General features: G+C 34.1%; 1 protein-coding gene across 1 annotated transcript; it reads left to right on the top strand.

Annotated features, from left to right (window-relative positions):
- Positions 1-11,697: 11,697 nt before the first annotated feature.
- LOC138327248 (uncharacterized) lies at positions 11,698-15,610 on the top strand. The gene is made up of 3 exons (XM_069273225.1): positions 11,698-11,754; positions 12,717-12,801; positions 13,462-15,610. Exons 1-3 carry the CDS (start codon positions 11,698-11,700, stop codon positions 13,590-13,592), a joined length of 273 nt encoding a protein of 90 aa, XP_069129326.1. The 3' UTR covers positions 13,593-15,610.
- The last annotated feature ends 2,494 nt before the right edge of the window (positions 15,611-18,104 follow it).

Here is an 18,104-nt window from a genome sequence, read left to right as displayed (position 1 = left end):
TAATATGATTGTGTCAGTTTTCTGTATAAAATTTTTCTCTTACCCTGCAGACATGAATACCTGGACTTTGTGAGTGCTAAATATAGAAATACTGCTAAAACAAAATTTATGCTTTTAATGAGTTTGCATACCATGGGAATATGCCAAGTTGAATGTTCATTAGATGAAAAAAAAATGTAACATTATTATGACATTAATGAAACTTCAATATGATAAAACAAAAATTGTCAAACAGGGTAAAAGAAAAATAATCAGATACAAAACAAGGGATCATAACCCAAAGTGTGGTAGTTTTCTAAGTTGCCAAATACCCGAGTACATGGCATCCAACCGCATCCTGGAGTTTATCACAAACTTCAGAACCTTTAGCCTCTCTGGTTGTGATTGCCCTGTATTATGCTGAAATGAGTAATGAATGAATATACTTTCTAGATGTAGGATACTACCTCTAGCAAATGATATTATGTAATATTAAGTTTACAGTACAGAAAATACCCGTTAGCATGATTCCTAATTTTTGGTTATAGGCTCATGGTGGCGCTAGTAGTTAAGGTGTCTCGACACATTTTCTTTAGCACTTCACCTACAGATTTGGAATTCCAAACAAACAAGGGGGCAGTTGATTGCCAGTTACTGAACCATTGGTCAGTATTTTTTGCTCTGGATCTCTAATCTTCGGCATTTCCCGTCCTTTATAAACTGGTATTGTCTTTCAATAAACAGGCTGTTATTAGGATGGCAACACTAAATCAAACAAAAACATGGGTTCTGTTATGTGATTAAATACCGAAGTGCTAATTCAAAATTACAAATGTACATGGTCTCATTTGTTTGCTGTATGTTCAATCATCTTTTCAAGATATTTTTGAAACCATTTTCAGCAGTTCAAAGTACACCATATTTGTTTCAGATACAAATGCCACAAACAACAAAGAAACCCAATGCATATCAATGTTTTACAAGTCTTTTTGGGCGAGGCCCACTGACTCAACAAGCACTTTCAATAATTTAAAATATTATGTGTAACGTAAATTAATATATGTATTACACTATTTGCCTCTATAACCACTAGTGTTTGTACAGGGAAGTTAAAAAAATAGGAGAGTAAAGGTTTAAAAAAAAAACCCAAGATGAGGAAAGAAAATGGAGGGATACAGAAAAAAATATTCGTGGGTACGCATTAGAAGGGATTTTTTCCAAGCTTACAGCAATTCTAAATTCTTGATGGTTGAAGTATATAATCCTGTACTGTATTAAATACTGTATGTGAGTTTAAACCTTGTGTGCCAAACTGTTTTCAGATTGTCACATCTTAAAGTCCTCTAATTCAAATTTCTTCAACCAATGTACTTCTAGAAAATCATTGCCTTTCATGAGTAATATTTAAATATCATCCTATATATTATAAATATGTGGTTATGTCCATTAGTACAGTAGACTGACCACCACAGACCGTTAGTTGTTGATAAGACTCTTATACTAGATTTATCTCCCCCCGTAGTTCGAAACTTTGAATCAGACATGTTGTAGAGACCAAAATAATCAAGCCAAGTTTTAAGTGATTTTTCCCCCTCAATATTCTAGAGACTGGTGGCCTGTCTAATAAAACACTGTAACTGATGAAAAATCATTCTTGTTCTCTAAGAAGTTACTTCCCCTTTAATTCCACTCTCTCATCAGTACTAATAGAATGAAACGAAGGGAAGTAACTCTGAAATATCAAAAGGATGAAAAGATCAGTTATTACCATACATGTTGGAGAAACAGTTTTTGATTGGGCTAAAAAAATTCTTTTGGTTTATAAGGATTGAAACCCGTTTTCTGATTATTGGCAGTTCTTTACCAGTATAGTTTTAAAGGCTAAAGATCTGTATTTTAAATCAGATTTGCAGTCAGTGTGATTTGTAATTAAAATGGAGACATTTTTGTATTAACAATGTAAAATAATTACTATGTGTTTGTGTCTTGCATTACTCAGCATATGATCAAACTGATTAAAGTACATAATTAATTTCTGATGATAAACCTGTGGGTTTAACAATATTGCTCATATTTTAGAAATCCTGAAGTCTGGTGATGTACAGATATGTATAATTCTGTCTATAACAACCACTCAAGTGGACTGAAAATATGGTCCTTTTAGACAGGTTTACTCTATAGACAGGTAAACTTAAATAGACAGGTTGACTTTATAAATAGGTTTTGACTTTATAAATAGGTTTGACCTATTTCTGTAACAACATATTATTGATGATCGAATTCCAAATTAACTGAAAACCAGCTTACTTTCAGGACAATTTAATTACATTTTCATGTTTCAAAACAATTTAATTTCATAATACAGTTCTGGATATACCTTTATGCTTGACACTTTTTTGTCGCAGGCTTAAATTTTCACATTTCGCATGCGCGAAAGTAAAGTTGGTTTAACGATATATTCACAACAGAAAACATGTGACTGTTGAATAAGGGTGGGGATATACTAGATCCAGTATTTTTGGGTGTAGAGAATGTTCTCAATACATATACCATATATGAAGGTCATTTCTGGGGGTGATGAACATTTTCATCGCGATTTTGTGGGAGATAGCTATGATCCTAAAATTTGATCATCAAAATTTTAAATATTGTAGATTGATATTTACACTTAAATTGATATCATTGTGGAAATTAAAATAAAATCACTAACATATGATTTTCTGAATTTTAGATGAAATCGCGAAAGTTTTGATCCGTATAAATAATTGGCTTTAGGTTATCTGTTTCTGCAGTGATTGGGGGTATACCAGGTATGATTATAGGTGAAATATTGTTGTTTGATTTTCATTAAAAAGTGATGGCACCGTCCTATGTTTTTGTTGGAAATGTTGAATATCTTCAAAGATTATGTGAATGAAAGTTATACTAGTAACATAGCTTGTGGCTGTATATGCTTCCAATGTACTAATAAAATACTGTGTACCAGTTGGTTACTTTTGCGGGACAAAAATTTTTTGTGATTTGGAACAAAAACAAGGAAAGTTGAATGTTAGTGAATCAAATTTTTTTTATTTGACTTTAATGTATATAATTTAAGCAATTTTATCATTTCACAGGATAAAAATTTTGCAGTCATGTCAATCAATGAACTTTTAAATCGCAAAAATATATCATGCCCCATGAAAATACCTAGATATACAAGTTACATACTGGGAAACCACCTGATTTTTGTGAGCATTAAACTTTCACATATTTTAATCACTGCAAATTATGCATTAAACACAGGTATATCAGAACAGTTTGAGTCTATAAGAGTGAAAATTAAAATAGCTGTGAAAAAGTTGTTTGGGATGGAAATGAGAAATAAATTAGCCGCAAAAATAGGTTGGTAAACGATATGAAAGGTTGCCTTACCCGCTCCCCGCATCCTGTTTTAGTTTTAAATCAGAGCTTAATAGTAACATTTATTGTAGGTAAAAACTAGCACAATCTTTTGAATGCACAACACATTGAAAAAAAATTAATTTTAGATCCAATAAACAATACACAATCATGGATTAAAAAATGATACAATGACAGTACACTTCGTGCATGTTTTAGCAATAATTGAAAAGAAAATTTGGACAATTTCATTGAAAATTGATGTAAAAACTATAAAAAGAGATATGAAACATAATGATACATGTATACATGTGTGACTGTGATCAACAGTTTAGTCTAAGAGTATGAAATAAAATGAACTTCAAAATTTTCACATTTTCCTCTTTCGTACTTGGTATGTTTGGGTATGGTATATATGTAACATATAAAGTTATCTATATTATACATGAGAGGTGTGTGGTGAAGCTAGTGTGGAAAATTATCAATTATTCTTATTTTCAGTGGTATTTGTTATAGTTCTTATTTTAAAAAAAGACAAATAAAATTGATAAAGAGTTTTAATATTTTGAAAAAAAGTTTGCAGCAATTAATATAGAAAGTAAATACATTTGAATTATCCATATACAATTTGGTGTTGTCATTGCAATGTAATTATCAGAAGGTCATTTTGACCTTCACCGAAAGGTCAGAAGTTGTCAAAAGTGTATCGTGTCATTGCCAGTAGTCCATAACTTCAACTTTTACCTGGGTAAACAATTTAAAGCAAAATTGCAAAAAAAAACTTAATCTTGTTTTCAGAAAAAGGGTACTGTGTAATTTTACTATTCATATGGTGAGAATGAAGAATGCAAATAGACAGTATTACTATAGATTTTATAAAGTTTAGCTTCCAAAACAGATTTTGTTTGTATGCTTTCAATTCTGACAGTGTTTGTGGATGCTGCCGGTCCATCAAGGAAAACTAATGGTGAATTTATTCTTGGTGGTGTGGAGCTATGCTTCTTATACCGTATTAAAAACAAATGGAGGACCATCAAGATTCACAGAAGATCCATACACTGAATGTTAATGTTAATTAATTACACTGTAATTAACTGTAATTACACTTACATTGTTGATAAAAATTACAGTGCATGGGTCATCCATTTTACTTTCTTAATTAAACAACTCACAAAACACAAGCTGCAACTTTGTCCATTTGCCAATAAAAATTGCAGAATATATCAGTAAAAGTTGAAATTCTTGTCTTTACTTATGTCAGTGTGCCTAGCCTATAATCATCATACCTCCATTCATTGAAGTCTTCTGCTACCGTCTAATAATACAAACTTTTTTCCTTGATCATTTAAAGGCCTCGTCCTGGCCTAATTTGAGACCAGTACTTGTGCCCAGTTTCACTAACATTCTTTAAATTCAAGGAAATTAAAGGAAAGCGTTACAGAAGTTAAGGGGAATTTTAAGTTAAGGAACCTTAATCTGTTATACTGTTCCTTGTGAAATTTTTTTTTTTTTTTTTTTTTTTTTTTTTTTTTTTTAATTTAAAGTTTTTTTTTTTTTTTTGTTTTTTTTTATTTTTTTTAATCGGGAAGATGTTCTGAGGATTCTCTGTTGAGGACCGATTAGTTGGTCTTGTACCTTAAAAGAAAGGTATCAAATGTTTTCGCAGTGAATGTCCTAACATTCATTCAAGGTTGAAGCAGTCAAATTGGTCCAAATCAAATATTTCTTATTGTTAACTAAGTAAGAGGTTTTGGAGCCTACTGTGATAAAGAACTACTGAGTTTGTTCAAATGAATGACCTTGACCTTCATTCAGACAAGGCCATGTGGATTTTTAACTTAGATCTTTACAAGACTTTTTTGCCAATTAAGGTAGTGGGTCCAATAACCCGATATTTGACCTATAGCCATGCTGGGAGGAAGGAATAAATGAATAACTTTGAACTTTAATCAAGGTCACAGGGTCAAATAGTCAAAAATCTTTACAGTTTGTAAATGTCCTTCTAATTTGAAGTAACAGGCCCAGAAATCTGCCTGTTTGCATTCTGGGAAGAAGGGGCTATCAAGTTTATTTACGTGAATGACCTTGACATTCGCTCAATATCGCAATGGATGAGTTTATCTTTAAACTAGAAGAAAAACACTTCCAGTGTTTGGCATGTAGCTTTAGCGCACTGTGGTGAAGGGCTGTCAAGTTTGTTCAAATAAATGGCCTTGACCTTCATTCATTGTTACAAGTGCCAAGTAGCCTACAACATTTAACAGCATATTGGCATTAAGTAACAGGCCCAAAGATGTCGATATAAAAATATATACGCGCGCGGGAAACAAACTTAAATACTAAAACCGTTTGGTATTAAATTAACGGGCAAATTCAATCAACCTGGTAGAATACAAAAAAACACTGCACGACCCCAAAATTATGCCTTTGGTTTTTTGTGTATTACTTGGTCGGTATATACTTTACAAAATAACGTTTTTAATTTATGTCAATACATGGTAGCACACAGCAAAAGAGAAAAAATATATAAACTGAAGTCGTTGATACTTTTTCTTTATCAATTTAAAACCATATTATCCTCAAATGTCCACAATTATGAAAATGGTAAAACACAAAAATATCTCAAGGGTTCGTGTGTTTAAATGTATTTTTTATGCTTAACAAAATACGTACAAAATGAGATACATGTTCAAATAATATATGCATATATGGATTTCGAATGGATATATATGTGTATAAGTACTTAATTGACTTGGACCCGCGTTTGTTTGTTCAATTTAATTTTCTGTCGTGTTTATTCACAAATAAACCCAGTCTTTTATCCTATAAATGTCCGTTTTCACTTATGGAGCTGTTTCTCTTGCCTCTTTTCATCTGTTTCCTTTGCGGCGAGTAAGCTTTTTTACCTGTCTCATTGACTAGATTCTATTCTTCAGTCCCAAAAAAGCTGATTTTTCCAGAAGGACCATTTTTTCTAAATCTGTGTTTGCAATGTGACCGATTTTATTTCACCCTGCGAATTGCGGACAAGCTGCGTTACTCTGAGATTTCAATTCCTATGTTTACTGTTCCTTTTCGCTTTGGACAGATCAAGCACCCTCTTCTTCACAAGCAGTGCTGTTCCATTTCGGCCTGACCAATAATCAAAAACTTGCAGCCATTTTCCTCTAAGCTCCTTTCGTTCTTCATGCAATCCTTTCTAGTCGAGCGCGATGTACGCGCGATACGTTTGTGCAACCTTGCTGCATTTCACAGATCAAAGTTTTTTGGTTTCGTTACATTCCTCAGGTCCCTGACACTAGTGGAGAAAAGTTCTGGTTGCCCAAGGCAACATCTTGGTCTGCCTCCTTCTACGTCACAAGCAGACGTATCCCAGGCAAAGAACGGATCTGTCATATCGACACCGATCTTCTAAAACATAGTACAATACGTCAACATGAAATTGACTAACTCAGATAATATGAATAATGAAACAATTGAAGCAAGTTTTTGATTTAATTATTGATTGCTTATGATAATAATAATAACAATGGTCATGACAACCAGATACTGACCTTTGTCTTCACGTAGTCCTCCGGGTCTTGCTGTCACCATGGCGACCATCACACAATAGATGCATACCGCTAGCACGATCTTCATGTTGCTAAAAAAAAATAATAATGAATATTGAAGAAAACGAAACTTGGAGTAAGTATTTATCCAACACATTAAAAATGTATCCGTTCACAAGCGCTTACATGTTGTGTCCCTAAAAATATAGACCCCCGAATAGCGCTTGTTGACATATAGACACTGCAACCGGGGTTTTCTCAGAGAGGTGTTCCCGGACCATCGCTGTCGAAAAATTTAAGATTTATGCTCTTTTTACTATGGCTTGTAGAATCCATACCAACTTGCTTATTTTCTTTGAGATTGTCCTATTGTTATTTAATAACAAATAAACAATCTAAAGATTATACTGTTCAGTAACAATTTTTGCCTTCGTTTTTGTGTGTACTGTCTCACACACTGTTAGCGGTACTCTTGTCTCGAGTTAATTTCTATGATGAACAATCTCTAATAAGATATTTTTGTAAGTTTATCGGTTTAAAAATCTTTGAATCCGCTGAAAATCTGAGACCGCAGCAATACAGGAATGTGTACATCATAAAATTCAAATTTTGATAAATTATTGCAATTTAGATTAGCATTTAATATGTTAGTTCAGAAAACATGTGTAGTTCTAAAATTAATTAATACAATGTATTAAACTAAGTATATGATTTAAATTTTCGATATGAATCAGAAACCATCAGTTATTGTAGTTAATTAATTGATTAAATTAATGATTTTGAAAAAATTATTATTTCAAATTAGATTCGAAATGTGAGTTCAGAAGCCATATTTACATTTAATAATAAATAAGTATACGTACCGGAATCAGATATAGAATAATTCCAGTTCTGTTCCGAATAGTTATACTAAGCTTTATCCGATAAGTTTGTGATATATTGATGAATATACAGCTCGGATGTATTTATAAGGCTAAATAACACCCACGGGCAGGTTCCTGTGGGGCCTATAACGTCACTGTTTAACTAAACCAATTAAAATACGTCCAGTGCTAGTATAGGACTGGACACATCCTGATAAGTGATGGATGGTCAGCGCCGACAGGTGATGAGTAACTGTTCCACTTAGCATAGACGATCCGCTTGCGATCATCTTTCTCACACGAAAGGTGTTTGTTTGTTTGTTTGTTTGTTCGTCCGTCGGAATGTGTTTTACGTCAGATTACTGTATGTGGTCATTTTTGGACACGTTTTGCGTGGGTGGGGAGGACATCTTGAACCCCACAGACATATGTCGTCAATACATACGCGTCCACATAAACTTGGCACTAAACAACCCCCGGAGAGTATGAGGTCAAAATCCAGTCATAAAATTAGGACTAAGAGTTTACCACAAGGACATGGGACGAATTTCCAAACAGTCAATATAAATATACGTTTTTATGCATTGTATCTACAATAAAATATGAATTGACCGTTGGTTGCAAATTAATCATCAATGTTCCTGCGTTATATCATAAGACTGTAGTGGCATTGGCGACAAAGTTACGAAATATTAAAAAATATGTAAAATTATGCGGTTTTGAAGGTTTTTTATACCATTGATATATTCTAAAAAATATGCACATGAAATTCAATTAATGAGGCCAAATCTGATCGAGATTTTTATCGCTACAAGTGTAACATTATTAAATTTCATTACTCATTACCCCCCCTTCCCCATTTTTAAGAACAACTGCATCATTAAAATGCTATTAAAATGGTATTATTTGTTACATATTAAATATTTTAAGGGACAAAAATGTTTTTATTTTAAAAAAAATATTTTGTTTCACATTTATGTCATGTATACATGTACGATTGTTCGTGCATTTTTATAGGAATAATTTGTTTAAATTGATAATTAAAGTAAGAATAAACTAACCGATCTGATTGGATTATAATTATTAGTCTTCGGTGGTGTTCGTCAGGGTGACGCCCCGTAAGTCTTAGATTTTTTTTTTTTTTTTTTCACAAGGTGTTCATAATCTGCCCCATTCTGATATTGTACTGACGAAATTACCTAGACTTTGTTTATTACCTACTGGAAATAGCAGACACATATTTTCTGTTGAATGAGTTGATGGGATTTTGTTGGACTTGACTTCAATAATCACGAACTGCATGATAAGTTGTTTATTTATATAATTGATTTGATTGATTAATTTGATTGATTGATTGATTGATTGATTGATTGATTGATTGATTGATTGATTGATTGATTGATTGATTCATTGCATTCATTAATTCATTCATTCATTTTTTTTTTATTCATTCATCAAACACTGTTCTTTAACATGTAGCCTCGACGATTTCCAATGGTAAATCGTCCAACATTCAACTAGACAAAATACTTAATTAATTCAGGTGCGTTGCCTGGCTAATTACCACTAGTTTGGAAGACAACCTATGAGCTAAGAAACCCTAATCATCAAAGCGTAACGGGTTGGGTCGTGTACCTGATTTACAATCTTACTAACCAGTTGACGATACACAGTTGGAATTGCATCACAGCACGAGATAGCAGAACCTGAGGCAAAACCTCCCGCCCTAATTGATATCCGGCCATTACCTTTCTAGGAAAATATATAGATATCGTTTTTGACCAACCTCGTGTCCTAATTCCAGTCAAAATGGCCATATCTTTTAGAATCTGGGTTATTACCAGCAAAAATATATACAGTATGTAGGGTAACTCTCAAATCACAATCTGACTAGAACATCCACTGCGACACAATATAACATCAAATTTCATTTACTGTCACTTAGCAGTTCCTACTATTAAAACTCTCGTCCCTATCATCAGCAACACAACACAAAGCAAAACAATCAAAATTTTAGGCAAATGTCTACTTCTACTGACACTCTCAAATAGTCTTTCTTTCCGCACACTATAATCCAATGGAAAGCCCTTCCTGCTTCCATTGTTTGACACTAGTACTCCTACCATAGATTCATTTCGAGATCAGCTGACACCAGCCTAGCTGCGATGACGTAGCTCTGAACGACGGAAGGAAGATTTTTTGACAGATGGCCTGCCGGGAACCGGATGGAGTGGAGTGCAGGCAGGGTATGATTATTCGTTCTAACACCAGCCGTTCTCACATCTCTCCACTAAGCTTCATACCATGTATACAATTATATATAGCATATATACACATTAAAACAAATAACAAAAAAAAAAAAAAATCTGCCCCCCCCCCCCCCCCCCCCGTAATATATTCATTAGAGATTGGCAACTCCTCCAATATAACGATCGGCAGATGTTACCTGTGTATGTGCTTAGGGTTTTTATTAGATAAAACCTCTTAAATAGTTGAATACAAAAGAATAACTTTGATATGTTGTAAATGTTCAAGTGATTTTCAGATAGTTTGAGTACGATTTTTGGAATAGAAAAAATAATATTTTGACTTATTTATTAATTATAAAACAAAACGCACTTCCGGTTTTGAATGCATGATTTTCGAAAAAAACAGGTAAAATTATGTATATATGTTTCTGGTTAGCTGCAATATTGTAGCTCAAAAAGACTTTTAGACAGATAATAATGTCCGTCTTTTAGAGCTACAATTGGTGCCTATTACTGCTATTGGAGCAAAGTAATGATGTTGCAAACCATTATAAAATGTTTGTTTGCATTTTATCGTACTTTGTTTTTATTATCGCTTACCTACCAGGCAATAAACTGAACCGTATAAAAATATCCAATTCTCAGCGAGAGACATTATTTTTTTACATAATAACAAATGAAGGGTCTTTTCTGAAGAGAATTTATACGCTGCAAGTCTACAAATTATGAATTTGACGTCTTGTGACAGCGGTAGGTTACGTAGTTATGTTTGTTTTTGGACAAAATATTATGTAAATGCTTGTGATACGCAAAAAAAATAATTGAAAACCTACAAAAAAAAGTATTGAAAAATTGAAATACCCGAGTGATTTTTCGGAAGAGGCACTGCACCACCACTAGGACACATAGGGACCATTTGTACCTACAATTTGTATAGTAGGCCGGGTACGCATATTCGTTCTAGTTTCTGGTAATCACTAAAAGGGTGATGCAGAAAAAGAAAAATCAAAGTATCGAATAAAATAATGTACCACTTAATTGCAAATCCTTGTCAAAAGGGATTGAAATAAAATTGGTGCGTTAGTTTAATAAAATAAAATTGAAATTTAATTGTGTTTTAATTTTAAATACATTGGTCTATATTACATATACATATGTTTCTGATATAAGGCAATTAAAAATTTTTGTTGCCAGTTGATAAAAAAACTTAATCTTGACATGTATCTTTTTTTATACTGTATGGCAAAAATTTATTAAAAAGAATATAAAAGTTTTAATTTTTAACAAGATATAAAAATCATGTTAATTTATATATCTCTGTCATATGTGCGCTGGCCTCCCCGTCGTGCGCTGGCGATAGATTTTCCCGCGAAATGTCACGCTGCGTTCGAACTTTGGTCACGTGGTGTAAACACACAGCATCAACTGCATGTGGTCATTTTGGACACTGCGACAACAACGAAGCCATCTTGATCTTTACGAACGGACAAGGTAAAAAAGGATAAATTGTTTCGTGACGTTTAAGCAATACAATAATACAAAAGGCGTGATGTCGGCACTGCATGCTTCACCACTTCTCCATGCACACGAGAGAAAAGTTCATGAAAATGACGAAATGTTCACAGAGCACCCCAACCAGGACACTCGCTCGTGGAATGGCGCTGAAAAAACTCGATGGTCGTTCATCCGCTCGCCTCTCTCAAAACCTGGGCCTGGTTCGCCTGTGCTGTGGTAAGTTGATAGGCCTTTCTATAATGTTATTATTTTATCAAAATGATAATGTTTTCCGTTAATCTCGTTTTGCGCATGCATGTGTTGCTCACATTATTACAAAGAGAATATCGAGAAGTTGACGACAACTCATAGATCTATCTAATACCCTAAAGCGAGAAGCATTAAAGTTTTAGAGGCGTACATTGCAGTAGAAATCTGGAGTTTATTTCCTAATAATTTTAGATATTATATTTAATCGTAGGGCCTTATAAGGGCCTAAAATAGGAATTAATTTGAGGTTCCAATATTTCAATTTCAAAAAGTTGTTATAAAAGTAGCCGCAACATTCACGATCTTTTATAGGCCTAGTATTTTATTTATGATCACAATAGATAATGACTAGATTTCTAATTAGTCATCAGTATCATTACCGTATTCGCTGTAATTAGCGCCCTCCCCCTCTAAGCTTAACCGCCCTCCCATTCCTGGAGAAGGAGTTGAAGTTGTATAAACACCCTCATCCCATGGATTTAACAATGTTTTAACAACATGTGACGCCCTCCAACATCATCTTTGTACCCAATGTAAACATGAACTTGCGAATTCTTTACATGTGGGGATGATTTCTCTTGCCTGCCCATTGCCCGCAAATCCATCCAACTGAAAAATAGGTGGGGGGATCTTAGTTGCTGTGAAATACAGTATAAAATATATCCATGAAGCCTGAAGGAATTCAATGGACAGTTTTGGCCACAGGGTAGTGGCTTGGTTTTAGCTGAAATGTAGAAAGCAAACTAAAAAAAAATGATGTCATACAGGCATTAAGTTCATAGTTGGCTGTCTGTTACTTTTGGTTTAAGGTTTTAATGTGGGCTTCATGTGTCTGTAACTTTGTGATACTCAAAACTTTAATGAAGTCCTTTATATATACATGTAGCTCATGCACATTTTTAAAAATGGTAGTTTTGATTGTTTTCCAGAAGGAGGAGCCTTGCTATGTTGAGTGTATTTGTAATAGAGAAATGAAGACAGTCTTGTGTCGGTCCTGTGGAATGACCTTTAAAGGTCGAGTACGACGCACCTGTGCATTACACCCTAACGAGATTCACCTGATGGATCTGGAGTGTTGTCCCAACTGTAAAGCCACACACATGAAGGAGGTTTACAGAATCCATGGGCAGTAAACGTAACATATAACGGACAACGCAAGGATTCATAAACTGTGCCAAAGACATTCCCCGTCTGGTCAAATCCAGGCAATTCAGGATATAGAACACAAATTCACACAAGATTGAGTGGTAACAAGGCTTCCCAAAAGACGATAGACTATGCTATGTTTGTCTCCCTTCAGTATTAAAGACTCAGGGGCTGGTTTCATGAACATTTCTCAACTATAAGGAATTCCTTATATTAAAATTGGATAACAGAAGTTAAAGGAAAAAAGTTAAGTTAAGTTTTAAGAAATTCCTTAAAATTCAAGAATGTTCATGAAACTGGCCCAGTCGTTGTACTTTATCACAAAAAAAGATTTTACCTAGAGATTCTTACTTTGTGATACTCAAAACTTTAATGAAGTCCTTTATATATACATGTAGCTCATGCACATTTTTAAAAATGGTAGTTTTGATTGTTTTCCAGAAGGAGGAGCCTTGCTATGTTGAGTTTGTATTTGTAATAGAGAAATGAAGACAGTCTTGTGTCGGTCCTGTGGAATGACCTTTAAAGGTCGAGTACGACGCACCTGTGCATTACACCCTAACGAGATTCACCTGATGGATCTGGAGTGTTGTCCCAACTGTAAAGCCACACACATGAAGGAGTTTACAGAATCCATGGGCAGTAAACGTAACATATAACGGACAACGCAAGGATTCATAAACTGTGCCAAAGACATTCCCGTCTGGTCAATCCAGGCATTCAGGATATAGAACACAAATTCACACAAGATTGAGTGGTAACAAGGCTTCCAAAAGACGATAGACTATGCTATGTTGTCTCCCTTCAGTATTAAAGACTCAGGGCTGGTTTCATGAACATTTCTCAACTATAAGGAATTCCTTATATTAAAATTGGATAACAGAAGTTAAAGGAAAAAAGTTAAGTTAAGTTTTAAGAAATTCCTTAAAATTCAAGAATGTTCATGAAACTGGCCCCAGTCGTTGTACTTATCACAAAAAAAGATTTTACCTAGAGATTTTGACTACTGTCTGTAAAGATCTGTGTGTATTGGTGTTTCATTAATTGCTCATGTGTTTAAGATGAAATATTACAAATACTGCCACCCTAATCAACATCTAGATCTTTAAGAAGTCAAAATGTTGACGCTATATCCTTACACACATATATTTCATCAAAACACTTGTCTAAAACTGTTCCTGGCTGAAACTTCATATTAAGTTTCTTTGATTTACTTTACAAGTAAGAAGCAATGAGCTAAAATAGGTTATACTGTGACCTGTATGTTGACTTTAAAACAATCCTACTCTATCTCAAACGATGTAAAAGTATATAAAACTAGCTAATTATATAATTGATAATGATTTATTGTTTATGGTCACAGAATACCTTGGTTTCACACAATATCATGTACCAAAATTAGGTCATTGACATCAACCTTTGACCTACATTTAAATGAAATATTAATGGGACTTTTTTTTTGCTATAGATATCCCACATATACACTATTTTTGGATTGGAACGTCATATACAAGTCATTTTGTTGGTAAGGGTATACATAACTAAAGATGTCCCATTGCAGTGCTGTACCAAACTTACAAGTAAAGCTTGCAAATGTAGGTCACTGATCACTTGGCTGTCATTTTAACCTTTGATCTGATTAAAAGAAAACCTTATGCTCTAGGTAGATCTGCAATTGACACTAGTTGTACATACCTGTGCATATATATACATAATAGTTGTTATTATAGACAAAAATATACTCTGTATCATTGAAGGAAAAGTTTTTGAAAAAATGATACTCTGTTATATTGAAGAAAAAGTTTTTGAAAAAATGCTTTTTCAAGATCCATTCCAAGTTGGTTTATCAGCAATTTCTTTAAAGCTCTATCAGTCTGAAGTCTTAAAGTACTGGATGAATTTGTTGATGAGATAAGTAAGTAAGCTAGAGTTACTGCCCTTTAGTCTTATTACATTTGGTGTACTACATGAGGATGTAAGCAAATCTTAATAAATACTGGTAAATCATGTATTACATTTGGTGTACTACATGAGGATGTAAGCAAATCTTAATAAATACTGGTAAGTCATGTTTTACTCCTTGTGTGACAGTAAAGGCTTTTCATTATTTGAGAAATGCAGCACATATGATTATGATTCATAGCTAGGCATAGATGTATATTGTATGTCCTTTCTTCCAGCCATATCAATCAGCACAACCACTCTATATTGTCTCTGTCTTGTTTAATTTTGAATTCCTTAATTTTCACATGAAAATTAATGTACTTTGTCAGTGATTTTCTTTGGTGATTGTGACTTTCATTTTAATCTTTGCCCTTCATCAAAAAGCTCACCGAAATTAAAATCCACACACTAAGGATGAGAGACAATGTTTTATTATTAGATATTCATGGTTTTGTTATTTTTACACAAAAATATGAGTAGCAAAAAATGTGTAGTTATATTATAGTATTCCATGGACTTAGTTTATCTCACTAGTTCTACATTAAGGTTGAATTTTTGCATTAATTTGTGATGTCCAGCCCTTGGTTGCATATATAGTGTTTAGGGACTTGAGGAGTGTAACCCTATGATTGGTAGGTAATTAATTGAGAAGGAATGTAAATCCATCATGACTTGTAGGTAACTGAGAACAAGTGTAACCCTATAGCTGGTAGGTAACTGAGAACGATTGTAACTCTATAATGACAGATAGGTAACTGAGAAGGAGCTTAACCCTATATGACAGGTAGGTAACTGAAAAGGAATGTAACCCTATGGCTGATAGCTAGGTAACTGAGAAGGAATGTAACCCTACATAGTCACTGACCCAAGGTTGATTGCACTACGTACACTACGCTACACTTATTTCCCGTGGTACAGTATGATCCCAGAGCACCGCTTTCATCAATTGCCATTTGATTGGCCCCAACAGATTTTCCTGCTGATGTTTTAGCCAATGAGATTAGAGGTAACATACTCTTCACAGAAGCTGTATACAAAACAACATGAATATCCATAAATAGTCTCCCTCCAAACCTAAAAAGTTCTCATTTTAAAAGAGTTATTTTGATCGGTTTCTATTTACTGAGTGACATCATTGAATTGATGCTCTGAGATTGAGCTGTCCCACAGGTGATAAATGTAACGTAGTGTAGTGCAATCAACCATGGGTCACTGACAATGGTAACTCTATGGCTGGCTGACAACTGAGAACGAATGTAAATCTCTAATGACAGGTTGATAACTGAGGAGTCCAACCCTATGACTGGTAGGTAACTGAGAAGGAGTGTAACCCTATGGCTGGTAGGTAACTGAGACAAGTGTAACCCTATAATGACTGATAGGTAACTGAGGAGTGCAATCCTGTGACTGGTAGGTAAATGAGGAGTGCAACCCTTTGACTGGTAGGTAAATGAGGAGTGAAACCCTTTGACTGGTAGGTGGTTGATAAATGAGGAGTGAAACCCTAAGACTGATAGGTGGTTGGTAACTGAGGAGTGCAACCCTATGACAAATAGGTGATAGGTAACTGAGGAGTGCAACCCTGGGACTGGTAGCTGGTAGGTTACTGAGGAGCAAACCCTGTGACTGGCAGGTGGTAGGTAACTGAGGAGTGCAATCCTGTGACTGGTTGGTGGTAGGTAAATGGGGAGTGCAACCCTAAGACTGGTAGGTGATAGGTTACTGAGAAGAGCAACGCTATGACTGGTAGGTGGTAATTAACTGAGGAGTGAGTGCAACCCTGTGACTTGTAGGTGGTAGGTAAATGAGGAGTGCAACCTGGGACTGGTAGGTGGTAGGTAACTGAGAAGTGCAACCCTATGACTTAGGTGGTTGGTAACTGAGAAGTGCAACCCTGTGACTGATAGATGGTAGGTAACTGAGGAGTGTAACCCTATGACTGGTAGGTGGTAGGTAACTGAGAAGTGTAACCCTATGACTGGTAGGTAACTGAGAAGGAATGTAACTCAATAATGACTGATAGGAAACTGAACAGAAAGGTATAACCCTATGTTGGTATGTAAGTACACGTAAATAAATGGAAGGAATAAACTGTAGTGACTAGTTGGTAACTAAGGAGTATTACAATATTATAACATTAAGGTCCTTTCTATAATTATAAGATATCCTGATATAACATTATGACAGACTTGAGGAAAAAGTTGTAGGTCTCTCTAACTAATTTTTGCCTTGCATATGCCATATGGTATTCAAGACCGGTTGCGTACGTACTTTGAATTTTTTAAAGAAGAAATACGGTAGTAGACTTGACCACACATGAGTAATGTAACATTCATATTCAAATTGTACGATGTAAATTTTGTATTAATTGTTTAATTAGATACTTTACATAGTTTAGTTTTCAGGGTTTTTTTCATTATTATTTCAACACTTACTGGTAAATTAGGTACCTAGGTAAATTAAAGTTTGATGTACATGTATGTACTTGAATAGAAACTGATAGTGAATGAACAATTGAATGGGAAACATGCTGAATAAATCTTTGAGGTAAACCATTTTGATGTGGATGTTGTACATGTTGATTTTAAGTTGTTTTATTATTCCATACATGTTCAGTTAAACTTACAATATTGAAGTTTTGTGTTAGTTAGAATTATATTTTGTACTATATTTGTATTTTGTTTTTAGTTTTGTACTAGATAACCATTCCAGGAGATTTTAGCTAGGATATATTTGCAAAGATTTAACTGTAAGCATATATAATTAAGTCATAAACTTACATATGATTATGTTAAGTTTCTTAATCAGAAATTTGTCATTGATATATGATTGCTATAATCATAATGTACTATTATTTAGATTAATTTTAAGCCAAAAATTCGAAAAGCCAAAACATGTATAGCTCGTATTCGGGGTTTAGGGGTTTGTCAGGGTTGGATGAAAGCTGATTTATGTAAAGATTAAAAGTAAAAGGATTGTAATGAAAATCGTAAACAGTTGCTCCTTAAGAAACTTGTAAATAATGTTATGAAATAAAGTTACATGGTTAAGTTTACTAATAAACATTACTTGCCTTTTTGTTGTTTTTATTCCCCTCCAGTCCCCCCAATAATGGATTCATCCTGCCTGGATTTCTATCCATCTTCATTCTCAATATTCCAGGGGTTACTATCACTGTCGTAATTTCCACCACCGGAAGGAGAAAAAAATCTGACCATCCCAGGCCA

The sequence above is a fragment of the Argopecten irradians genome, chromosome 7 (genome assembly GCF_041381155.1).
Source record: "Argopecten irradians isolate NY chromosome 7, Ai_NY, whole genome shotgun sequence".
NCBI classification, from domain to species: domain Eukaryota; kingdom Metazoa; phylum Mollusca; class Bivalvia; order Pectinida; family Pectinidae; genus Argopecten; species Argopecten irradians.
Note: the sequence above shows the minus strand (reverse complement) of the source record. Positions and strands in the feature narration are given on the sequence as shown.

What these genes read in the sequence shown, in the direction of transcription:
- LOC138327248 (XM_069273225.1), top strand. Translation starts at nt 11,698, where the DNA reads ATGGTCGTTCATCCGCTCGCCTCTCTCAAAACCTGGGCCTGGTTCGCC. An exon ending in CCTGGTTCGCCTGTGCTGTG is followed by an intron (nt 11,755 to 12,716) that starts GTAAGTTGATAG and finishes ATTGTTTTCCAG; the next exon opens with AAGGAGGAGCCTTGCTATGT. An exon ending in CTGTGGAATGACCTTTAAAG is followed by an intron (nt 12,802 to 13,461) that starts GTCGAGTACGAC and finishes TGACCTTTAAAG; the next exon opens with GTCGAGTACGACGCACCTGT.